This window comes from Phyllosticta citriasiana (assembly GCF_038021145.1).
Source record: "Phyllosticta citriasiana strain CBS 120426 chromosome Unknown IWZ02scaffold_13, whole genome shotgun sequence".
Classification (NCBI taxonomy): Eukaryota; Fungi; Ascomycota; class Dothideomycetes; order Botryosphaeriales; family Phyllostictaceae; genus Phyllosticta; species Phyllosticta citriasiana.
In genome coordinates this window covers 571,630-589,389 of record NW_027117290.1, presented here as the reverse complement: position 1 = coordinate 589,389, position 17,760 = coordinate 571,630, and the positions used below count along the sequence as shown (strand labels likewise).

The window sequence follows — 17,760 nt, the reverse complement described above, 5'->3', positions numbered from 1 at the left end:
GGATAAGTATGCTACACAGAAATTTCGACAAACAGAGAAGGGGATTCCGTGACCAGATATGTGGTCTGAGTGGTGGCGAGTAACAAGTGCAAATGTGCAACTGTGCTGTGCTGATTGTCGGTTTGGCGTGTAACGGGCAAGTCAGAGAAAGCACTTGAGAAGTAGGAAGACGTGAATGCATGCAGCGGGACGGCTAGGGAGGGGTATCGGGTAGATGAGCTACCAGAAGAAGAGGAAGAAGAGGAAGAAGAAGGAGAGGCTGCAGGAGCAAAAACAGCCATTACAGAGAATGAGAGAATGAGAGAAGGTCAAGAGAGAAAGACGGCGGATGGATATGGAAATCACAGACCCAACCCACCCTCCAGATTTTAGAGCGCAACACGATACCTATATCCAGCGGCCTCGAATCTTCGCTCTCCAGCCTCACACCAGACCGAACCACCCCAGTCCCGCCGCCACCGCCAATCCAACGACAAGCATCCCCCATCCGGCGCCGCCGTCAGTACGTCTACCCTCGTTGGGCCAACCACTGAACACGGTCTGGTTGTCGACATCATCCGGGTCGGCCGAGAAGAAAAAGGTCCGCGCCGTAGCATTGCCATCCGGGCCCTGGCCATCCGGGGCGCGCGTCTGGTCCGGAATGACGCACTGGCTATCGGCGTCGGGCTCGGGACAGCGGCGTTGAAAGTCGCGCTGGCGCCGCTCATCGCTCGAGTTGAAGTAAGCCTTGACATACGAAACGGTGAGGATGGCGTCGATGGACGGCGGGCCGGCAGACCACATCGGGTCGCCGTTGCTCCAATGGTTGATGACGAGGTGCCCGGCGCTATTGGGCAGGTCGATGGTCATGTCCTTGAGCCACTGGCCGTCGGCGTAGAACGAGACGCGGTCGGCGAGCCAGTCGAAGCGGTACTCGTGGAAGCCGTCGTCTGGCCGGAATGGCAGCGGATACACGTTGTAAGTTTGCGTGTGCGAGGCGTCGTAGCCGGCCTGGGCCGACTGTGGCGACTGCAGCACCAGGTTGACCGGGTTCGATGTGTCGTTGAGTTGCTTGGAGAGAAACTCCATGTCGATTTCTTGCGTGTCGTTGCGGAACTGTGGATTTGCCCTTTGGTTACCCTTGCTTTTTTTTGAAACCACTTTGGCTGAGCTCTGCTCATCGTCTTACCCAAAAGAATGCGCCACAGGTTCCAGACGTGCCCGTGACTTTCATGGCGACTCGGAAGCTTCCAAGCAGCATGTCGGTCCTCTGAATCACGACTTCGCCCATTGGAATCATGTCGTCAACTGGGTCAGAGCGCACGTATACCTGCAATCCAGCGTCGCCTCCATGGATCGAATCGCCTGCCCAGTCCCATTTGCTCTTGAGCGGATTTGGCACCACATTCTCCAAGAGGGCCATCTTGCCATGGGGCCCGCGCGCCGCGTCCTGCGTGACGTTGTAGACTTGCGGCGTCCACCCGGCGGCCTTGAGATCTTGAGCGTGTAGGAAATCTGTCTCGACGAGGTCGGTGAAGAGCGCATATGAAGTCGCATTTGTTTGATTGACCGAGTAGCCGCAATCGCAGCTCGCTGCCATGACTGAAAATGAAAAGAGATCAAATGAACGCTCATTGGTCGCGCCGCCGCAAGAGCATAGCCGAGAAACATACCATTGCCTATCGCAGCGCAAAGCACGCCAAACGTACCGAGGCGGTCGAGAAACACCGGAGCCATGGCCGAAAGTGAATGGGTGAAGCGCAAATGGGCTGGCAGCATTGGAGGAAAAGCGTGCAAGTCCTAGAAAGCCTGGTGTCGCGTGGTTGATCATGCGCCAGCGACGTGTACCGGCAAGACAAAAGAAAGAAGGACAGAGCTCAAGGCGGGCTGCACGAGAATCTGCGGTGGACAGATGGAAGGAGCAAGCACCCGTCGCCGCAAGAGGCAGTCGAGATATGGAGACGGGGAAACAGTGGAGGGAACGCACAGCGCCGTAAGAGGGCAGTCCCGCCCCGGAGAAGAAGACAAAGGCGACCCTCGAGAGCAGTGTTATGGTGTGGTGGCGAGAAGACGAGACTGCCGACGAGGTGACGGTCACATGGTGGAAAAATCAACCATGGCTGGTGCTGCCAGAGGCAAAGCACATAGTGCATGCACAGAGCGGGGGAAGGGAAGCTGCGACGAGAAGGCAAGACTGGGCGCCATGACGCTTTCAAGGTGGAGAGCAGAAGATGGTGGTGTTGTTGCACGGCGTGCCTGTTGCACAAGGGAAGCGCAGCAGGAAATGACAAACACCAAGTTGCTGCAACCCAAGGGCGCGCCGGTGCGACGTGTATGCTTGCCCAACCGACGACTGGGATCCACAGTTGATACTCTTCCGGCATCCGCACGGCTGACCCGCAGGGAATGTCTACCTATGTGCCAACCGCCTAGAAAACATGAGCATTGCACGACGCCAGCATCTGCAGACCGCGCACATACCTGAGCAGCTTCAGCGTGGAGCAGCCGGACGCCCGGAGAGCTCACCATCCATCGCAAAACGTGGCACGCATGCTTCTCTTCTTCCGTCTCTAGAACACAAATGGGCTTGATTAAATGGGTATGCAATCGATATCCGTACAAGTGTTGATCATATCCTCATCCGCGGTCCGTGTATTACCGCCGTCCTCCTTCGACGGGCTTGCCTTGTTCAGAGACAAGTCAGTGAAAGCAAGTGTCCACAAGACAGCCTCAACCCACCTCCACACGTCAAACCAACTCATGCGTGTCCAAAGATTTGAGCCCGTCCATATGGCCTGGTGGCGTACCATTGCTAGAAGCAAAAAAAAAAAAAAAAAAAAAAAAAAAAAAAAAAAAGCGAATCCAAGTTTCCTTCTACTGTCTGCTCGAAATACTCCGCAACCCGATACACCTTGCTTGCTGAGATTCCATCACGCCATGGCTGTAGTAGATCATTCATGTCCAACTAGGGGGTGCATGCATGCCACCCGCCAAGACATCCAAACACAAAACTCCTTCCAACCAAGCTCCTGCGCAAGAGGTGCACTCATCATGACCGAGGCAAAGCTTGGGACCGTGTCGGCAGCCCTGAGCGGCAACAAAAATGCTATAGATTAGGGGGGTATCATTATAGAAATCCTGATTCGGACAGAAGTCTGCTCTCAAGTCAGCAACTTTCCCTCATTTCGCAACGGTCCATTTCACGTACCTTGCGATCTTCTCATCCTCACGCTCACGTGGCTCCACCTGTAGACTCATGTCGTACATTTCGTGCACGTCGCCCGCCGATTGCATGTTGGTCAGAATGTAATCCTGAAGCTCCGGCACGGGCTGCAGAGGATACGGCACGTTCTGGTACTGCTGGATATCTCGAATCACCTCGGCCGTCTTTGCGCGCTTTGCAAAGTTGATGAGGTTCGTCTTCTTGATCAGAGAAGGAATGCCATCCTCAATGAACGTCAGGTCCGTCAGGTAGACGCCGAAAAAGGGAATGCAAGGCGGGTTGGCCTTGTGCAAGGTGTCTCTGTACTCGGCAAAGTTTTTGGTACTTCCCATGAGTCTGCGCATGTTCTCCAGCGTCGCCATTGTTCTCGCGTTGACCGCCGTCCAAGTCCTACCAAGACGGTGGATCGGCGCAGTGCCGAGCGCTGAGATGATCGACGTGAGGGTGGAGAAGTTGTTGAGCATGCGGCACTTGTCGGCCACCGAGACAAAGTGCTTGATCACGACCACGCGCCGCTTGACGTCTTGCTGCGTCAGAATCATTTGCGCCACCCAATTGGTCAGCTGGTTGGAGTGCAAAATCAGCGCCTTGACGTTTGACGCCGGGTCAGGTTCGCCAGGAGAAAGCTTCTTTTGCCACGTCTTGTTCAGACACTCGGTCGGCCGAATCTTGCCGTACAGCCTCGATTCAATAATGGTAAGCTGGCGAGCAAACTCTGTCGCGTCAATGTCGAGGAACTTGAGCTTCTTCATGTGCTTTGGCAGAATGGGCTGTGGCGTTTGAGTGTTGAGCGTCAAGACAAGGCGCTTTGATGGAGCATCTTGGCCACGTGCGCGCTGCTCTACGGCAGCCATCAAAGGAGTCGCTCCCGGAGTGCCACTGGTCGCAACGTGGTCCTTGGCAAAGGCGTAGACCCTCTGGATCAGGGCCTGGGCTTCTTCATTGTTGTCTTCCATCCAGTAGTTGTCGAACCAGGATTTGAGAATGTTGACCACGCGGAACCTAATGGGCTTTTGTTTCTTGTCCACCCAAAGCTGATAGTCCTCGCGAGAAAGACCGGCCGGGGGCTGGATGCTCCACCGCTTCACCAACATCTCAAAGAGCTCGGCTGCAGTTGTGAACGAACGGTACGTGAGCAAAAACGTGTTGTTGAATGGAGAATCCAGGCGGTCGTGGCGAGTAAGTTGCTCGACGAGACCGGCAAGGGTACCACCCTTGAGCGCAGGAGGCGTAGTCTTGAGATCGTAAGAAATTTCGCCCTCGTGGTCCAGTTGAAGGAACTCCGGTATCTCCTCGGCGGCTTGCTGCTGAATGACGGGTGCTGGGACTTCGCCAAAGAACTTTTTGAGCTTGGCGTTGTTCCCACCTCCGGGGGCATCCTCGTCGAGAAGAGCCCTTGCTGTTGAACCTTTGCGCTGGTAGTGATTGTAAATGTCGCTCTCGGTGTAACGCTTCGAATCCATGGGTGGGCTGTCATCCATGGGCATGAGATCCGAGAGAAGCTGGAGGGAAAAGTACAACTTGGCCGTGTTCGATTCAAGATCGTGCGCGACATTCCGAACATGGTTGAGACGATCCTCGATCGAATCACCACGATTCTCTGCCCATTCGTCACCTAGCGGAGCTGCCACAGCCTGGCAGGCAAGGATAAGCTCGGAAATCATATCGTAAACTTTTTGCTTGGCAATGCTAAAGTCGGCGACCTGAGGATTCTGGAAGGTCGAGCCAATTGGAGCAAGGTTGATAGACTCGACGGTTGAGATCCACGGTCGATACACCTCGAGGATTTTGGCAGCAGACTTGCAGACCCGGTCACCAAGCTTTCTGTGCACAGCGGGCGTGACGACCTTGTCATCCAGCTCCAAACGCTCCTCGAGTTTCCTGATGCTCGAAACGATGAATCTCTTGAGATCATCGAGCCTTTCAACAAGTTTGTCGTCGAGGCGCGTGCTTGGTTCGTCTTGATCGTCCTGGTCGATAAAGGACATTGGGTTCATGGGGTCCTGCAAACTCAAGCCGTTGCTCTGCCAGTTGCCACCGTTGAAGCTGCTAATGATGAAACCGGGAATCAGGCGCGGAATGTCCTCGCCGCGTTGTTGCCTTGCGACTTCGACGAACCCATAGACTCCATTCAAAACACCGTCCGCCTCTTTCAAGCACTTGGAGTACGAGTCGGGCGGTGGCCAGTCTGCCGCAGCAATGTGAGAGGACAAGACAAGTTTCGAAAAGCGAGACATGGTCTCTCTGAAGTGAGGATAGAGAGCCTTGTTGGCGGATATGATGGAAGGGTTGCCAGAGTGGTTGTCGGTTGTGCCGGATCCAGCAGCAAGAAGCAGACGGAGGTGATCTGAAATGTCTTCGGCGCGCTTCACAAACTCGGAGCGATCGCTGTTGTTGATGGCCTGGCGGTAACGCTCCACGGACCGGCGCATATCCTCGACCATTCTATTCCAGGTGAGAGGCACTGCCTGCGCGTCGTCGAAGAATTGACGGGAAACCGCAGAAGTCATTGGGCCGCCGACCCACGAGTTGTTGGCATAAGTAGACATGGTCGAGCCCAAAGGCGGACCAAGGCCAGAAAATCCTGTGGGCTGGGCGCTTTCGTGCAGGTCAGAGCGTGAGCGCGTCAATCCACCGCCTATGGAGTCCATGGATGTTGCAGGTGACACGCCGTTGGAAGTGAATGAGCGTCGTCGTTGCTGCATGCACATTAGTCACAAGTTACACCCAGCACGAAAAAAATATTGGCACTCACCAATGAGCCATGCGAGCCGGCCATTGGTCCTTCGACATCAGACGCCGAGTTCTCGTCATCCGTGTCCCCATTATACATGTTCCAGCCTCCTGCCATGAGTTCTGGTGGCGGTCTTGTCATTTCTGGCATGTTCACGTTGGTCCGGTCTCGCGGTCCATTCTCTGACAAAGAAGAGGGCGTTTCCAGGGGCAGTTCCATTGTGCTGACGCCGGTCAAAGTGTTGAAGTAGAAAAGTCGGCCGTCTGGGGTCGCTTGGGGTATCCAAAATGCAGCCTCTTCTTCCTTTGTCGTCTCGGTGCCCTCTAGCGGCAAAGAGGTCTTGCCGCCGTCATCGTCCGTGTCTGAAGCTTCCGAGAAGCTGCCCAAGTCCGTCTGCGAACCGTCTATGGTGGCCCCGTCGCCTTCGTCGGCGCTGCTTTCGTCGCGCCCGTCGTCGATGGGTCGCGAGATGACGGCGCAGTAATTGCTTGGGAACCAGCCGCGGACACCGTTGATGACGCCGTCCCACCAGCCACTCTCTAACTGGGTAATGACTTGTATGATGTCTCCCTGGCGGAAGCTCAAACTGGTCCGATCGTCCGCCTCGTAGTCGTACAAAGCCCGCACGTACATGCCTCCTGGCGGGGCCAGTGTGCCCGAGTAGCCGTTCATGGCGATGGCGAAGAGCGCAGCGGGGCAAGCAGCTGTCGCGATAGCACGAAGGTGGAGCGGCTTTCAGCGCCCTGGTAGCCCTCTCTCGTGTTCCCTCGTCGTAGGAATCGGACCGAGACGGAGAGGCGCGAAGCTGAGCCAAGGGAGATTTACGGGGTGGACAGGGGAAGAGCGTCGAGGGGTAGTGTCCTGTGAATTTTCGGCGCGAGGAGAGGATCGGGGGTTCGAGAGGCCAGCTGGGTCAGGTCGAGCGAAACAGCACCACCGGGGGGCTTCAAGAGCATGGGCTCGTAGGGATGGGGCACTGCATGGGCGTGCGCAGCCGTTTTCCGCAGAGGATGGAGCAGGAAGATAGAGCAGGAGGGTGGTCCAAAGTGATGCCTGGCGTCCTACGTGGTGGTGACTGGAGGTGAGGGTTCCATTGGCCTTCAGGGTTTCCGCCCGGCGGTCACGTGCTGCCTGAAGCGGGCAGGAGAAGGAACAAAGGCGAGCGAGTCAGCGTCAAAACAAGTGAGAGGCAGGCCGGCAACTGCCACTCGACTGGTACTCCTCAAAATTGTCCGACTCGCCTTTGCGCCATGCCATGGCCGGCCCCTTCTTGGTCCGTCGCGCGGCCTCTCCCTCTCCGGCCCTCAGGACGCGGACTTTGACGGCCACGCATGACACTCCAGCCAAATCGATGATCTACAGCCTGCCCAAAATCGTCCGCAAGCTTGGTCCACGTGTTGACCAGGTGCTGAGGCAAAGATCCTCCGCCACGACTGTCGACTTTGACGACAAGGTTGTTCCTTTGATAGGGAATCACCGTCTTGGGCATCAGTCGTCTGCGACGACCACCTACTCCTCTGGCCGACTACACATGCAGCCTTGCGCACCCTCCCGTTGCTCCCGTCCACACATGCAGCCCTGTGGCTGTACCTACCGTCTTTCTTCCTTGTACATGAACATTTCTCCTCGACATCTCTACATCCATAGCCCTTTCGAATTCGCCGTCCAATCATGGCATGCCGGTGTGGAGCTACCCCAGGGATAGTCCCAGACGATCCACCATTGCTTGGGACCAGCCTCTTTACACGCCCATGGCTTTCGCCCGCTTAAGAAAACCGTCTTCACGACCGCCTCTTGGTCTCCTGCGACCTGCGACGCCTCCGCCGGATCAGGTCGCAACGCAACGCAACCCCGCGGCGGATGGCGGACCTCACAGGCCCGATGAGCCGTCGGCTATTGCTTGTTCGTGTGAAGCGGGGCAGCCAGGTAGCTTCACCAAACCCCCCTAGCAACACCGCTGCGGTTTCTGGATTCCAGTAGTGCCTCTCGACGCATGAATCTTTTGGTTTGTCTGTTCTTTCGTGAGACTACCCACCATGTCGCTTCGGATGCCGGTTTGGGCGGTTCAGTCGTTGTGTTCCAAACCAGACCTCTTGTATTGAGACCGAGTGGGGCCTTCGACGCCAAATGGTTGGACAGGCATTCAATGTTGCCGCTGTGGCGGCCCAGCGCCTCACAGCCACCTTGCCCCGCGCTGCCAAAAAAAAAATTTAAAAAAAAAATTTGCAAGAATTCGTAAGTGTCTGGCGTAGGTGCCGGCACTGGATCAAGTTTTCTTTGTTCATGGCCACGTGCCAGAGACATTACCAATCAGTGCCAACAATGACGAGGTCAACTTTGTTCTCGCGCCCACGGCAGTCGTCGGAGCGCTCGCTGAACTTGTCAGAGCGGCGGCAGTGCGGGGAGCGGAGCTAAAGGCTGGAGCTCTTCTGGGATGATGTCGGGATGGAAGCCAAGGTCGGCATGTTGCTCATGAACTCGCCGAACCCAAATCCAATACCACCACGGCGCTTTTGGACCAAGCAGCCAACTGGTTTGGTACTGTAGCACTGCAGCTTGTGATCGCCACCATTCCCGCAGCTCAGTTTGGTCTCAGCTTGTCAGTCAAGCCGGGACAAGTCCAGACCTGGTCACATACAACGCCGTAAGTAGTCGAAACAAAAGCAACCGAGAAAGCCCCCTAAGCACGAGATGTTGACGTTCTCGATTCATTGAAGCGGCCGGAGCCGCAGCGGGAGGGTTGGAATCGCTTGTCTGCACCAACAGCCGCCCAACGGCCAACGTTCAAGGATCGACGAAGTGTTCAGGAACAGAGGTTTCGCTCAAGATTGCGCACCGAGTCATGAGTTTCGCGTGGAAGCGGAAGCGTGGAACTAACTGGCCTAGTCAAAGGTGCAGCCGGGTGCAGTCGGGACATGCAACCTTTCCACTTCATCCCCGGAACGCCCACCGTCCCAAGATGCTCAGCCAAAATTCGAACAAGCAGCCGCAAGTGAACTGTTCAAGAAAAATAAAAGGGGGCTCTGGGTTGTGTAACTCGACTCACTACGCGCACGCCGAGACTGGCGGAGATGAGCGCTGCCGACTATGGTTTGCCGCTCGAGACAAGCCAAGGCAAGTTGAGATTTTGCAGCGGCGCGGGGTGGTACATCCGTAGGGCTCAGAAGGCCCCACTTGGATGTGATTCCACGACGGCGACCAACCACAGGCTTGCGTCAACAGCCATGAAGCGAGAAGACGAGTGAAAGAGAAGGATTGTTGATTCTTGTCCTTTCCCAAAAGATGATGGGGCAAAATTCAGACTGTGTGGCGAGACGAACAACCTACCTCTGGAGAAGAATGAGGTGGGAGTATCCAACGTCGTGTAGCGTGTGCCACTGTCTAGAGACAGGTGCGACATGGACGTGTGCTCGATCAGGCACAGAATCCGCCAAGGAAATAAGGAGGAGGCTGGCGCACCATGCCAGGCTTGGATGCCGGGCAGCCGCTGATTTCAGTCCGAGGACAAATCAAACGAGTGACAGGCGTTACGACTTCAGCCTCATGAGCAAAGAGCGGTCTCTGTTTGCCGGTGCGCGGGCTGATTGGGTCCAGAGGTCATGTCAAGCGAGTCATGGCAAATGTTGGTCGAGCCAAAGGCCACTGGAATACCGGGGACCAGCAACCTACGTTTGGCCATGCGTCACCGTTTTCCCGTGCCGACAAGTGTTGGCGGTTGGTCTGGAGATGCGCAAGGCGCAGGAGACGAGTGCAGATCGTGGCCTCGCAGGCGACGGGCGTTGGCCTTTAACGGGACGAGGACGACCAGGCCCTCGCAAATTAGTGTTTCACAAAGGACAGTGCAGCAGCCCTCAGCTTCTGATCCGGGTAGAAGAGGACGGCGCGGTGCGACGGCCGCTACGAGGGCGGGAAAATGCATGAGGTGCGTTGGTATAGCGCCAGTTGAGACGGGGCGGACGGGATGCAAAGGGTGGAAGCCGCTGCGTCAACAAGTGGTGACGTTGGCAACGACGTCAATGCTGGGCTGTTTGTGGGGTGGGGGGGGGGGGGGGGGGGGGGGGGGGGGGGGTTCCGGATGACTCTGTGGTTCAGGCCCCGGTCGGAAGGTCGTGTTGATGATAGATTGGACGAGTGCCAAAAGCAAAGCCAGACTGCAGACTGATGTGGAAGACTGGAGTGATGAGTTGAGAATTTGGGGCGGGGCAGGGAATGCGTTTTGCAGCTACAGTAGGCTACGATAAACCAGGCCAGGCCAGGGACAAGAAGGAGGGGGAGGGAGGGGAGGGGAGAGGAGAGAGAGGAGAGGAGGGGAGGGGAAGAGGGCGGCCGGTCGGCACACAAGAGCGCAAAGCACAGGGCGAAAAATAGAATAGTAGGGTACTCGGGCTGGACGGACGTCAAAAGCTCACGCGACGCGCGCACATCCCTCGCCGATTGCAAAAATGCAGACTCGCGCACTCTCGTTGCCCACCGCCGCCGGTGCCTGTACCAGATAGATTGCCACCCGCTGCGATGATGCCGCGACCGTCGTCAGTGGGCCGGACCGCTGATTTGGTGTGCAAAGTGCAAACAGTACGAGGGACCGCGACCGAGCCTGGCAACTGAATGTAGTCAGCGCACGGACTAGCGACGCGGGGCGATGGATGGATGCCACCATCCCCTCAACTCTCTCCCTCCAGCGCTCTCCTCCCCCACCTCTCAATCTTTCACCAACCACCGCACCTTGCCTCGCCCACCCCAACCCCAAACCACCCCCCTTCCCCCCCCCCCCCCCCCCCCACACAACCTTCCAACGCCGGCCGTCAAGTCGCCTGGCTCTCCTCTTCATTCCCAGACGAGAGACGACTCTTTCGTCTCCTGTCGCCGCCCGTCGCCGCCGTCCTATGATCCTGCGCATACGGAATGCTCATCAGCAACAACACCACCACACTTTGAACCTCACGCGCCAGTCGCCGAGTCGACCCTCGACCACCCCGAGCCCCTCCGACAGCTGAACCACCGTCGCTGCCCTGCCTCGATGCCCGCTGCTGCCATGGCCTTGCTCGCCTCCGGCTCGCCTTCAACGGGCGCCCGCAAGCCCCAGTCCCAGCCAGAAAAGAAGTACAAGTGTCAGTTCTGCAACCGCGCCTTCAGCAGAAGTGAGCACCGCAGCCGACACGAACGATCGCGTACGTCTCCCCCACTCGACTCCAACCCCTCGGCTATCTCAACCATCTGTCCGCGCCGCTAACAATTTGATTTGCTGCTACAGACACCAAGGAACGTCCCTTCAAGTGCCACAAGTGCCGAAGCACGTTTGTCCGTCGCGACCTGCTCCTGCGACATGACCGCACCGTCCACGCAAAGGACGGCGGCGTCCCTCTCCATAGCGAAGTCAAGCGCCGTGCCGCTCCAAAGTCGACGCCTGCGCCTTCCGCTGGCCCATCCAAGCCTTCGGTCGAAATCGACACGGCTACCCTCGAGCAGATCGAAGCGAGCAACGATGGCATGGTCGACATTGAGACGGCCGCCATGCTGGTCACTGATTTCCATCACAAGGCCATGGCAAGCCAGGAGCCAGAGCCCGGCCCCGAGGCACAGCAGGAAACGGTCATCTCGCCGCACGGCCCTGCGCTCCTCGAGCCCCAGGTCGCTTATTCCTCTGGCCCCGTCTCCCTCCCTCAAATGCCAATGTGGGACTCGATGTTGCCCCACCCGGTCGATGGTGCCAAGTCCAACTCGCTGTCCTCGAGCATGTCGGCATCACAGGATTCGCACTTCAACAGCGTCGCGAACGGCCAGTCGCATCCAAACCAGCTTGCTCCCATCATGGAGCGCCAATCGTCTGCCAATGACACCTTGGCGCCGTCTTTCCCCTCGATCCAGAGTTCTCTTCAAGGGTCTGGACTCGCCACGCCTGGTGCCCTCTCGCCGTACCCATTGATGGGGCCTGTTTCTCCCGTCGACTACCGTCGGTCCCCTGGTCCAAGCCAAGCGTTGACCATGGCACGGGCTCCTCAGATCGAGTCGGAAGAGGCATGCGTCAAGATTCTCGAGAACATTCGGCGATGCGACAGCCAGGAATTTCTCAACGAGGCGGGCTTCCACTTGCCCAGCGTTACGCTGTTGAACAGGTACTTGACCACGTACTTCAACCTGTTCCATCACCACCTGCCGTTCTTGCATCCTGCGTCATTCGATCCGACCACCATATCCGCCCCTCTTTTGCTGGCGGTCCTCTCTATCGGTGCACTCTACACATTCGACCAGGACCAAGCCTACATGCTTCACATTGGCGCCAAACTCCTCATCAACCAGTTCCTGCAGCACAAGGAGAATTTCAGCTCCCGCAAGTGTCCCCTTTGGACCATGCAAAGCACGCTGTTGAATATGATTTTTGCAAGCTGGAGCGGTGATCCCAAGGGACTTGAATGGGCCTGCTCCATCAAGAGTCTTCTTGCCAACGTAAGTCATTCAACATGTCATCACTCGATGAGTTCGCTAACATATGCAGATGGTTGCCGGAAACCGCTACGAGTTGAAGCATCGCTCGGACGCTCGGGAGGGGGCGCAACCTACCCACGAGGAATGGATCGAAGATGAGCAGTGCCGCCGTACTTACTACGCCGTGTACATCTTTTTTGGGTTGCTTACCATGACGTACAACCACACGCCTGCCATCAGTTTCAACGAGTTCGACACGCTCGAGCTGCCCTCGTCCGAGACTCTCTGGAACACGGATCCTTCCGACGATGATTCATGGCGCGAAAATCTCGCCGCTTCCAACATCATCACGTTCCGCCAAGCTCATGGCAATCTTTTCCAAGGTGAGACTGCTCGATACAGCGCGTTTGCCACCAGGGTCATGATCAACGCACTCTTCCTGGAAATCTGGTACCACAAGCGCAGCCCAGAGGCTCTTCAGGACGTCGTGACCGAGTACAAGCTGCGACTGGCCTTGGAGACTTGGGAAAAGTCACTTGAGATTTGCGAGCCCGAAACCGTGGTTGTGCAGCTCAGCGCGCCGCACAAGGGGCACCCGCTCATCTTCAATGCAATGGCCATGTACCGCAACACCCGTGCGCGACTCCTGGTTGACCTGAAGTCCGTTCAGGAGGCTCTCAGATACCACGACTCATATGAGGTGGCTGCGTCCATGACCAATGCGCGCGACAACGTGAAGCGGTCTCAGGAGATGATCAAGGTCATTGAGGAGTGCTTCGAATGCATCGAAGTCGCTGCGCTACAGGGCATCCGTTGGGTGGCCAGGACGTCTGCGACTAACTGGAGCATCGAGCACCCTCTTTGCGGCCTGGACTTGATGGTCATACTCACCTTGTGGCTCTATCGCCTGGAACATGACGAAGAGCCCGCAACTGAGGATGAACTTGTCATGTACAACAAGCTTAGGAACTTGTTCGACGACGACTCAGTCGACGTCTACGGCGCCAAGTTGAGTTCAACTGTTGCTCGCCTCTGGGGCAGCATGATTGACGAGGTTGTTGTTTGGGGGTAAGTTCGGCATGATGTTCAATGGCGGATCGATTCTAACTTGCTGCAGAATCACCAAGCTCATGGGCGAATCCTTCAAGCTCCACTCACAGGCTCTCGTCGGCTACGAGGACGCCATGTCCTCTCGCTCGGGGTCACCGACTCCATCGATACCGAACCAACCGGTACAGGTGCTCGAAATGCAGACTGCATACTAACGCGCCCACCCCCTCCTTGTAACGATTTCCATGATTCATTACACCTTTCGCCTGACGCCCAAGTAGATTGAGACGGGTTCCCTTTTTTCCTTTCTTCGATCCTCTCCTCTCCGATTATCCCGTATGGGCATGTTTACACAGTTTGTGCTTTTTTCGCTTTCCGCATGATTTTATGCTTTGCTTTGCTCGGAGTCGTTTGCATTTTCCGGATTCGCATCACTGGGAGTGGGTTCTTCATTAGCTGAGATACCTTGATAATCTCGTTGCCCAAAATCTGGGGGATTTGGCGAACACAAGGTTGGGTTGGGCTGGCTTGGGTGTAGGCTCGCTCAGTGTACCTCTCCGAGCTGCGGCTTCCTTTTTTCTCGACGTCTTTCCTATCCTTGGCTCGACAACTCTGTCGCGATTCCTCGGTGAGCGTACAAATCTGTCGGCTGGACCCGCACAAGTGTTGGTACTCTTTTCCCCCTGGTTGTTTGGCTTGCTTTGGTCTTTTTTTCTTTTTCCCTTTTTCTTTATTTTTTCTTTTTTCCCCCTTCGTATGTGCTTTGAACTTTGTATTCTTTATTTTCTGGTCTTTGATTCTGGCCCTCATCATTAATACCGATTCCCAATACTTTCTTGCTTTCTTGGTGTCCATTGACGATATACCAACTCGTTTCTGCCGAGTGCTTTACGTTGGAGAGTCCCAGAGCGTTATTTGCCGTACCAGTGCCCTTTTTGTTGCTCTGAGGATGGGTTATGAAGGTTGTGTTGGCATGATTAATGCGCTCGTTGACTTTTTCTATTCTGTATAAGTACGATTGCGATTAGTGACCAATTCAAAGTGCTCAGCCATGTTGGTTTGATTGCGGCAGCATGACGTGACTTGTTGATTGCAAGCGTCGAGGCGAGGCGTGGCTACTAGGCACTGGACCTATTCTGGACATGGGATACATGACAGCCGCGGCACCTACCTAGGTAGGGTGGCGTGTGTAGTCAGCACGGGAGTAAGACATGCGGGTGAGACCGAGACAAGTGTCAGTTTTAATCTTCTGTCAAGATTGTCGTCAGACGCCGTGGGTACATGCACGTAGGTACTGTGGTGATGTGGTTGCGGGGTGACGGCCTGGAGGGAGCGACGGGAGACCCGTGTGTTGATCGCCCGCCTCTCGACTTCCATTGCGGGCCCCCCCCCCGCCTAACGAACAGGGCTGCCCAGCCGCGCGCTGTCCACCGACGGCTTTCTTCAGTGCCCGACCGCCTGCGCGCCAATCCTCTTTGAACCCAACACCTCTCTCACTTCGTATCCTTCATCTCTCTTCTACCTCAACACCTACATCACCTCGCTCAATCTCGTCGCCGTCGCGGCTGTCATTCGCTACACGGCCTTCATTCGTCGTTCGCCGCCGAGCCTTGTCACTGCCGAGACCCCGTTGACGTCCCTTGCGCGCGCCTCACATCCCTCGACCAAACACCCTTGTCCGCTGTCGAGACGACATAGCGACATCACCGCGACGACACGGATCTGGGCGGCAGCACCCGTAGCGGCAAGAAGAAACACCCCCCCCCCCCCCCAAATCAGTCGCTACCATGGGCTTCGGCGATTTCGACACGTTATGCGAGCAGGCACCTATACCACTGTGCATCCTCGTCGGCCCTCCCTCAAACATCTCCTTTGACGGCCATGGAATCCAACCAAAGTGCTATGCGCGGACAATCGAGCTGGCCAATACGCTCATCTTTGAGACGGCAGCCGACTTCATGCACATCCTTGCGCTCATCATGACGACTATCATGATCGTCCATGTGCGCTCAAAGTTTACAGCTGTCGGTATGTTGACCCCCCTTCGAGACCCTCGGGACCCTGTTCCACCGCCACGTCACGATGCTAACCGCTGCAACAACGGAACAGGGCGCAAAGAAATCACCACCTTCTTCTACATCTACATGGTGCTGACCATACTGTCGCTTCTCCTGGACGCAGGCGTCGTGCCGCCGGGCAGCGGCGCCTTTCCCTACTTTGCCGCAGCGCAAAACGGCTTCTCCTCTGCGCTGTGCATGTGCCTGTTTGTCAACGGCTTCGTCGGATTCCAGCTATACGAAGACGGCACACGGCTCTCAGTGTGGCTGCTGCGCGCATTCTCTCTCGTCTTTGGCGGCGTATCCTTCATCGTGTCGCTTCTCACATTCAAAGAGTGGGCTGGGCTGGGTCCTGAGAACACGACGGGCATGTTTGTCGTGCTCTACCTCTTCAACGCCATCTTCATCTTCGTGTACCTGGTCATGCAACTCATGCTGGTACTCAACACGCTCGAGGACCGTTGGCCGCTCAGCCACATTATTTTTGGCGTCTTCTTCTTCGTCATCGGCCAGGTCATCCTCTACACATTCAGCTCGACCATCTGCGATAATGTGGCACACTACCTTGACGGTCTGTTTTTCGCCACCATCTGCAACCTACTCGGCGTTATGATGGTCTACAAGGTAAGTTCGCCCCATCAAAAATTAGCCCTCTTGTCCTGCTGACATGTGAAAAAACTAGTACTGGGATTCAATCACAAAAGAAGACTTGGAATTTAGCGTCGGCATCAAGGCACACAACTGGGAAGTCAAAGAACTGCTCCCTCCGCCCGAGGCGGCCGCCTACAGCGACGGCCGCATGGACCTCGACGCCGGCTCCATTTACCACACTGGCGGCAATCGCCAATCATATTACAGCATGCACGGGTACTGAGACCGACATGGCGCTGCTGCTGTACCTTGCACTTGCGATGGCGCTGCGTCAAGACGAGTGGGCGTTTTTCTTTCAGTTGCCGATGACCCATCTGGTTCCTTTCTGCATCATCTTCTAGGTTTGGTCGGGTCGGTTCATATTGCTTTGCGTGATACCAAAAGACGTTCCCTTTTCATCTTTTCCGGCATCTCTTGACCCATTTGCCCCTCCTTTTCCCCCAATCATACAAGATTCGTAATTGACCCGGGCCATCTGTGTCTGGGATCCTCCCCTTCCTTTTTTCTGATTTCGACAGAAGATTTCGCATCAACTTTCCTTGGGCGCTATAGGTCGGCAGCGCAGTCTGCGAGTTTTTCCTCTCTTCATCTTTCCGCTTTAGTGATTTTTTTAATATCTTGCATTTCTTATCGATATTGCTGCAGCCGAGCGAGAACGAAGCGATGCGCGATGAATACAGCTAGCGGTCACCAGAGAGGGCGCCAAGCCGCCGGATGATGAGATGGAGCTTTGGATTGGCGAGGGTTGAGACGGTCTGAGGAGAGGAGAGGATGGATAGAGGGAGATTAGGGTAATATTTTGCGGCCGAGGTATCGGAGGCGGTGGTGATGAGGGCGATTATAGGTATGTATAACGAGCGGCATAGATGCAATAGAGGAAAGGAAGGGGCAGGCAGGCAGGCAGAGCGAGTGAGATGGCAAACTAGCTGGCCCTGACTACATACCTATTACTCCGCGCACAATCATCTCAAAACCACCCGTCTATCTCTCTACCTAATCACCCTTCCTCATCGTTCTGCTCGTTCACATGTCCATCTACTACAACCACCAATCACACCCTCTTTCGCCGTCGAAACGGCAAGCCAAAACGGCAAACCAAATACACACGCATGGCTACACTACCCGTCTACGTATCTGCTCACCAATGAACCTACGTACAAGGTGAACATCCGTCGAGTTGATTTGATTCGATTTGTTCGACTCAAGTTGGAGCCAGGCTGGCCTGGCCCAGCTTGGCTCTTATTACTCACACTCGAGAAAAAAATAGGTAGATGGGGACTAGAGGCAGTTGTGTCATGGCGTGGCAAGAAGACACGTGTGCTGCGGAGAGAGAGTAAAAGAGAGAGAGGTAGGAGGTGGGTGATGAAAAGGAGAGGAGGACCAGGCGCACCACGACGAACCACCTACCACCCGTGCGTACCTCATCCGGCCCAGCGTATAACTACCAGGTACTAAGACAGATAGATAGATAAGATAGATGGGAAAAGTCCGCTAGCAAGCGCCATCACCGCTCTACACTACAAACCTACCCACGCACACGACGAAGCCACAAGGTACGGGCGAAATTTCACAAATCGATTAATTGATTGACCTTTGCATCCTAGCATGCAGCTACATTTGACTTGACCTGACCTGACCGACAT

At 55.9% G+C, this 17,760-nt stretch overlaps 5 protein-coding genes across 5 annotated transcripts; 3 read left to right on the top strand and 2 right to left on the bottom strand.

Annotated features, from left to right (window-relative positions):
- Positions 1 to 423: 423 nt before the first annotated feature.
- IWZ02DRAFT_493378 (concanavalin A-like lectin/glucanase domain-containing protein) lies at positions 424 to 1,716 on the bottom strand (the record flags this gene model as incomplete). The annotated part of the gene is made up of 3 exons (XM_066769926.1): positions 424 to 1,095; positions 1,169 to 1,581; positions 1,653 to 1,716. The coding sequence occupies 3 exons, from the start codon at positions 1,714 to 1,716 to the stop codon at positions 424 to 426; spliced, it is 1,149 nt and encodes a 382-aa protein (XP_066619685.1).
- A 1,096-nt stretch (positions 1,717 to 2,812) lies between these two features.
- IWZ02DRAFT_460178 (ras guanine nucleotide exchange factor domain-containing protein) lies at positions 2,813 to 6,999 on the bottom strand. The gene is made up of 2 exons (XM_066768138.1): positions 5,958 to 6,999; positions 2,813 to 5,901 (listed from the first exon to the last, which is right to left on the bottom strand). Exons 1-2 carry the CDS (start codon positions 6,606 to 6,608, stop codon positions 3,160 to 3,162), a joined length of 3,393 nt encoding a protein of 1,130 aa, XP_066619684.1. The 5' UTR covers positions 6,609 to 6,999; the 3' UTR covers positions 2,813 to 3,159.
- Positions 7,000 to 8,729: 1,730 nt separating this feature from the next.
- On the top strand, positions 8,730 to 9,971 carry IWZ02DRAFT_69268 (uncharacterized protein). The gene has a single exon (XM_066771087.1). The coding sequence runs from the start codon at positions 9,219 to 9,221 to the stop codon at positions 9,855 to 9,857; it is 639 nt and encodes a 212-aa protein (XP_066619683.1). The 5' UTR covers positions 8,730 to 9,218; the 3' UTR covers positions 9,858 to 9,971.
- Positions 9,972 to 10,714: 743 nt separating this feature from the next.
- Positions 10,715 to 13,820, top strand: IWZ02DRAFT_460172 (fungal-specific transcription factor domain-containing protein). The gene is made up of 4 exons (XM_066768137.1): positions 10,715 to 11,104; positions 11,188 to 12,380; positions 12,430 to 13,427; positions 13,477 to 13,820. Exons 1-4 carry the CDS (start codon positions 10,954 to 10,956, stop codon positions 13,622 to 13,624), a joined length of 2,490 nt encoding a protein of 829 aa, XP_066619682.1. The 5' UTR covers positions 10,715 to 10,953; the 3' UTR covers positions 13,625 to 13,820.
- Positions 13,821 to 15,196: 1,376 nt separating this feature from the next.
- On the top strand, positions 15,197 to 16,340 carry IWZ02DRAFT_384005 (chitin synthase III catalytic subunit; the record flags this gene model as incomplete). The annotated part of the gene is made up of 3 exons (XM_066765307.1): positions 15,197 to 15,437; positions 15,519 to 16,090; positions 16,149 to 16,340. 3 exons carry the CDS (start codon positions 15,197 to 15,199, stop codon positions 16,338 to 16,340), a joined length of 1,005 nt encoding a protein of 334 aa, XP_066619681.1.
- Between the last annotated feature and the right edge of the window lie 1,420 nt (positions 16,341 to 17,760).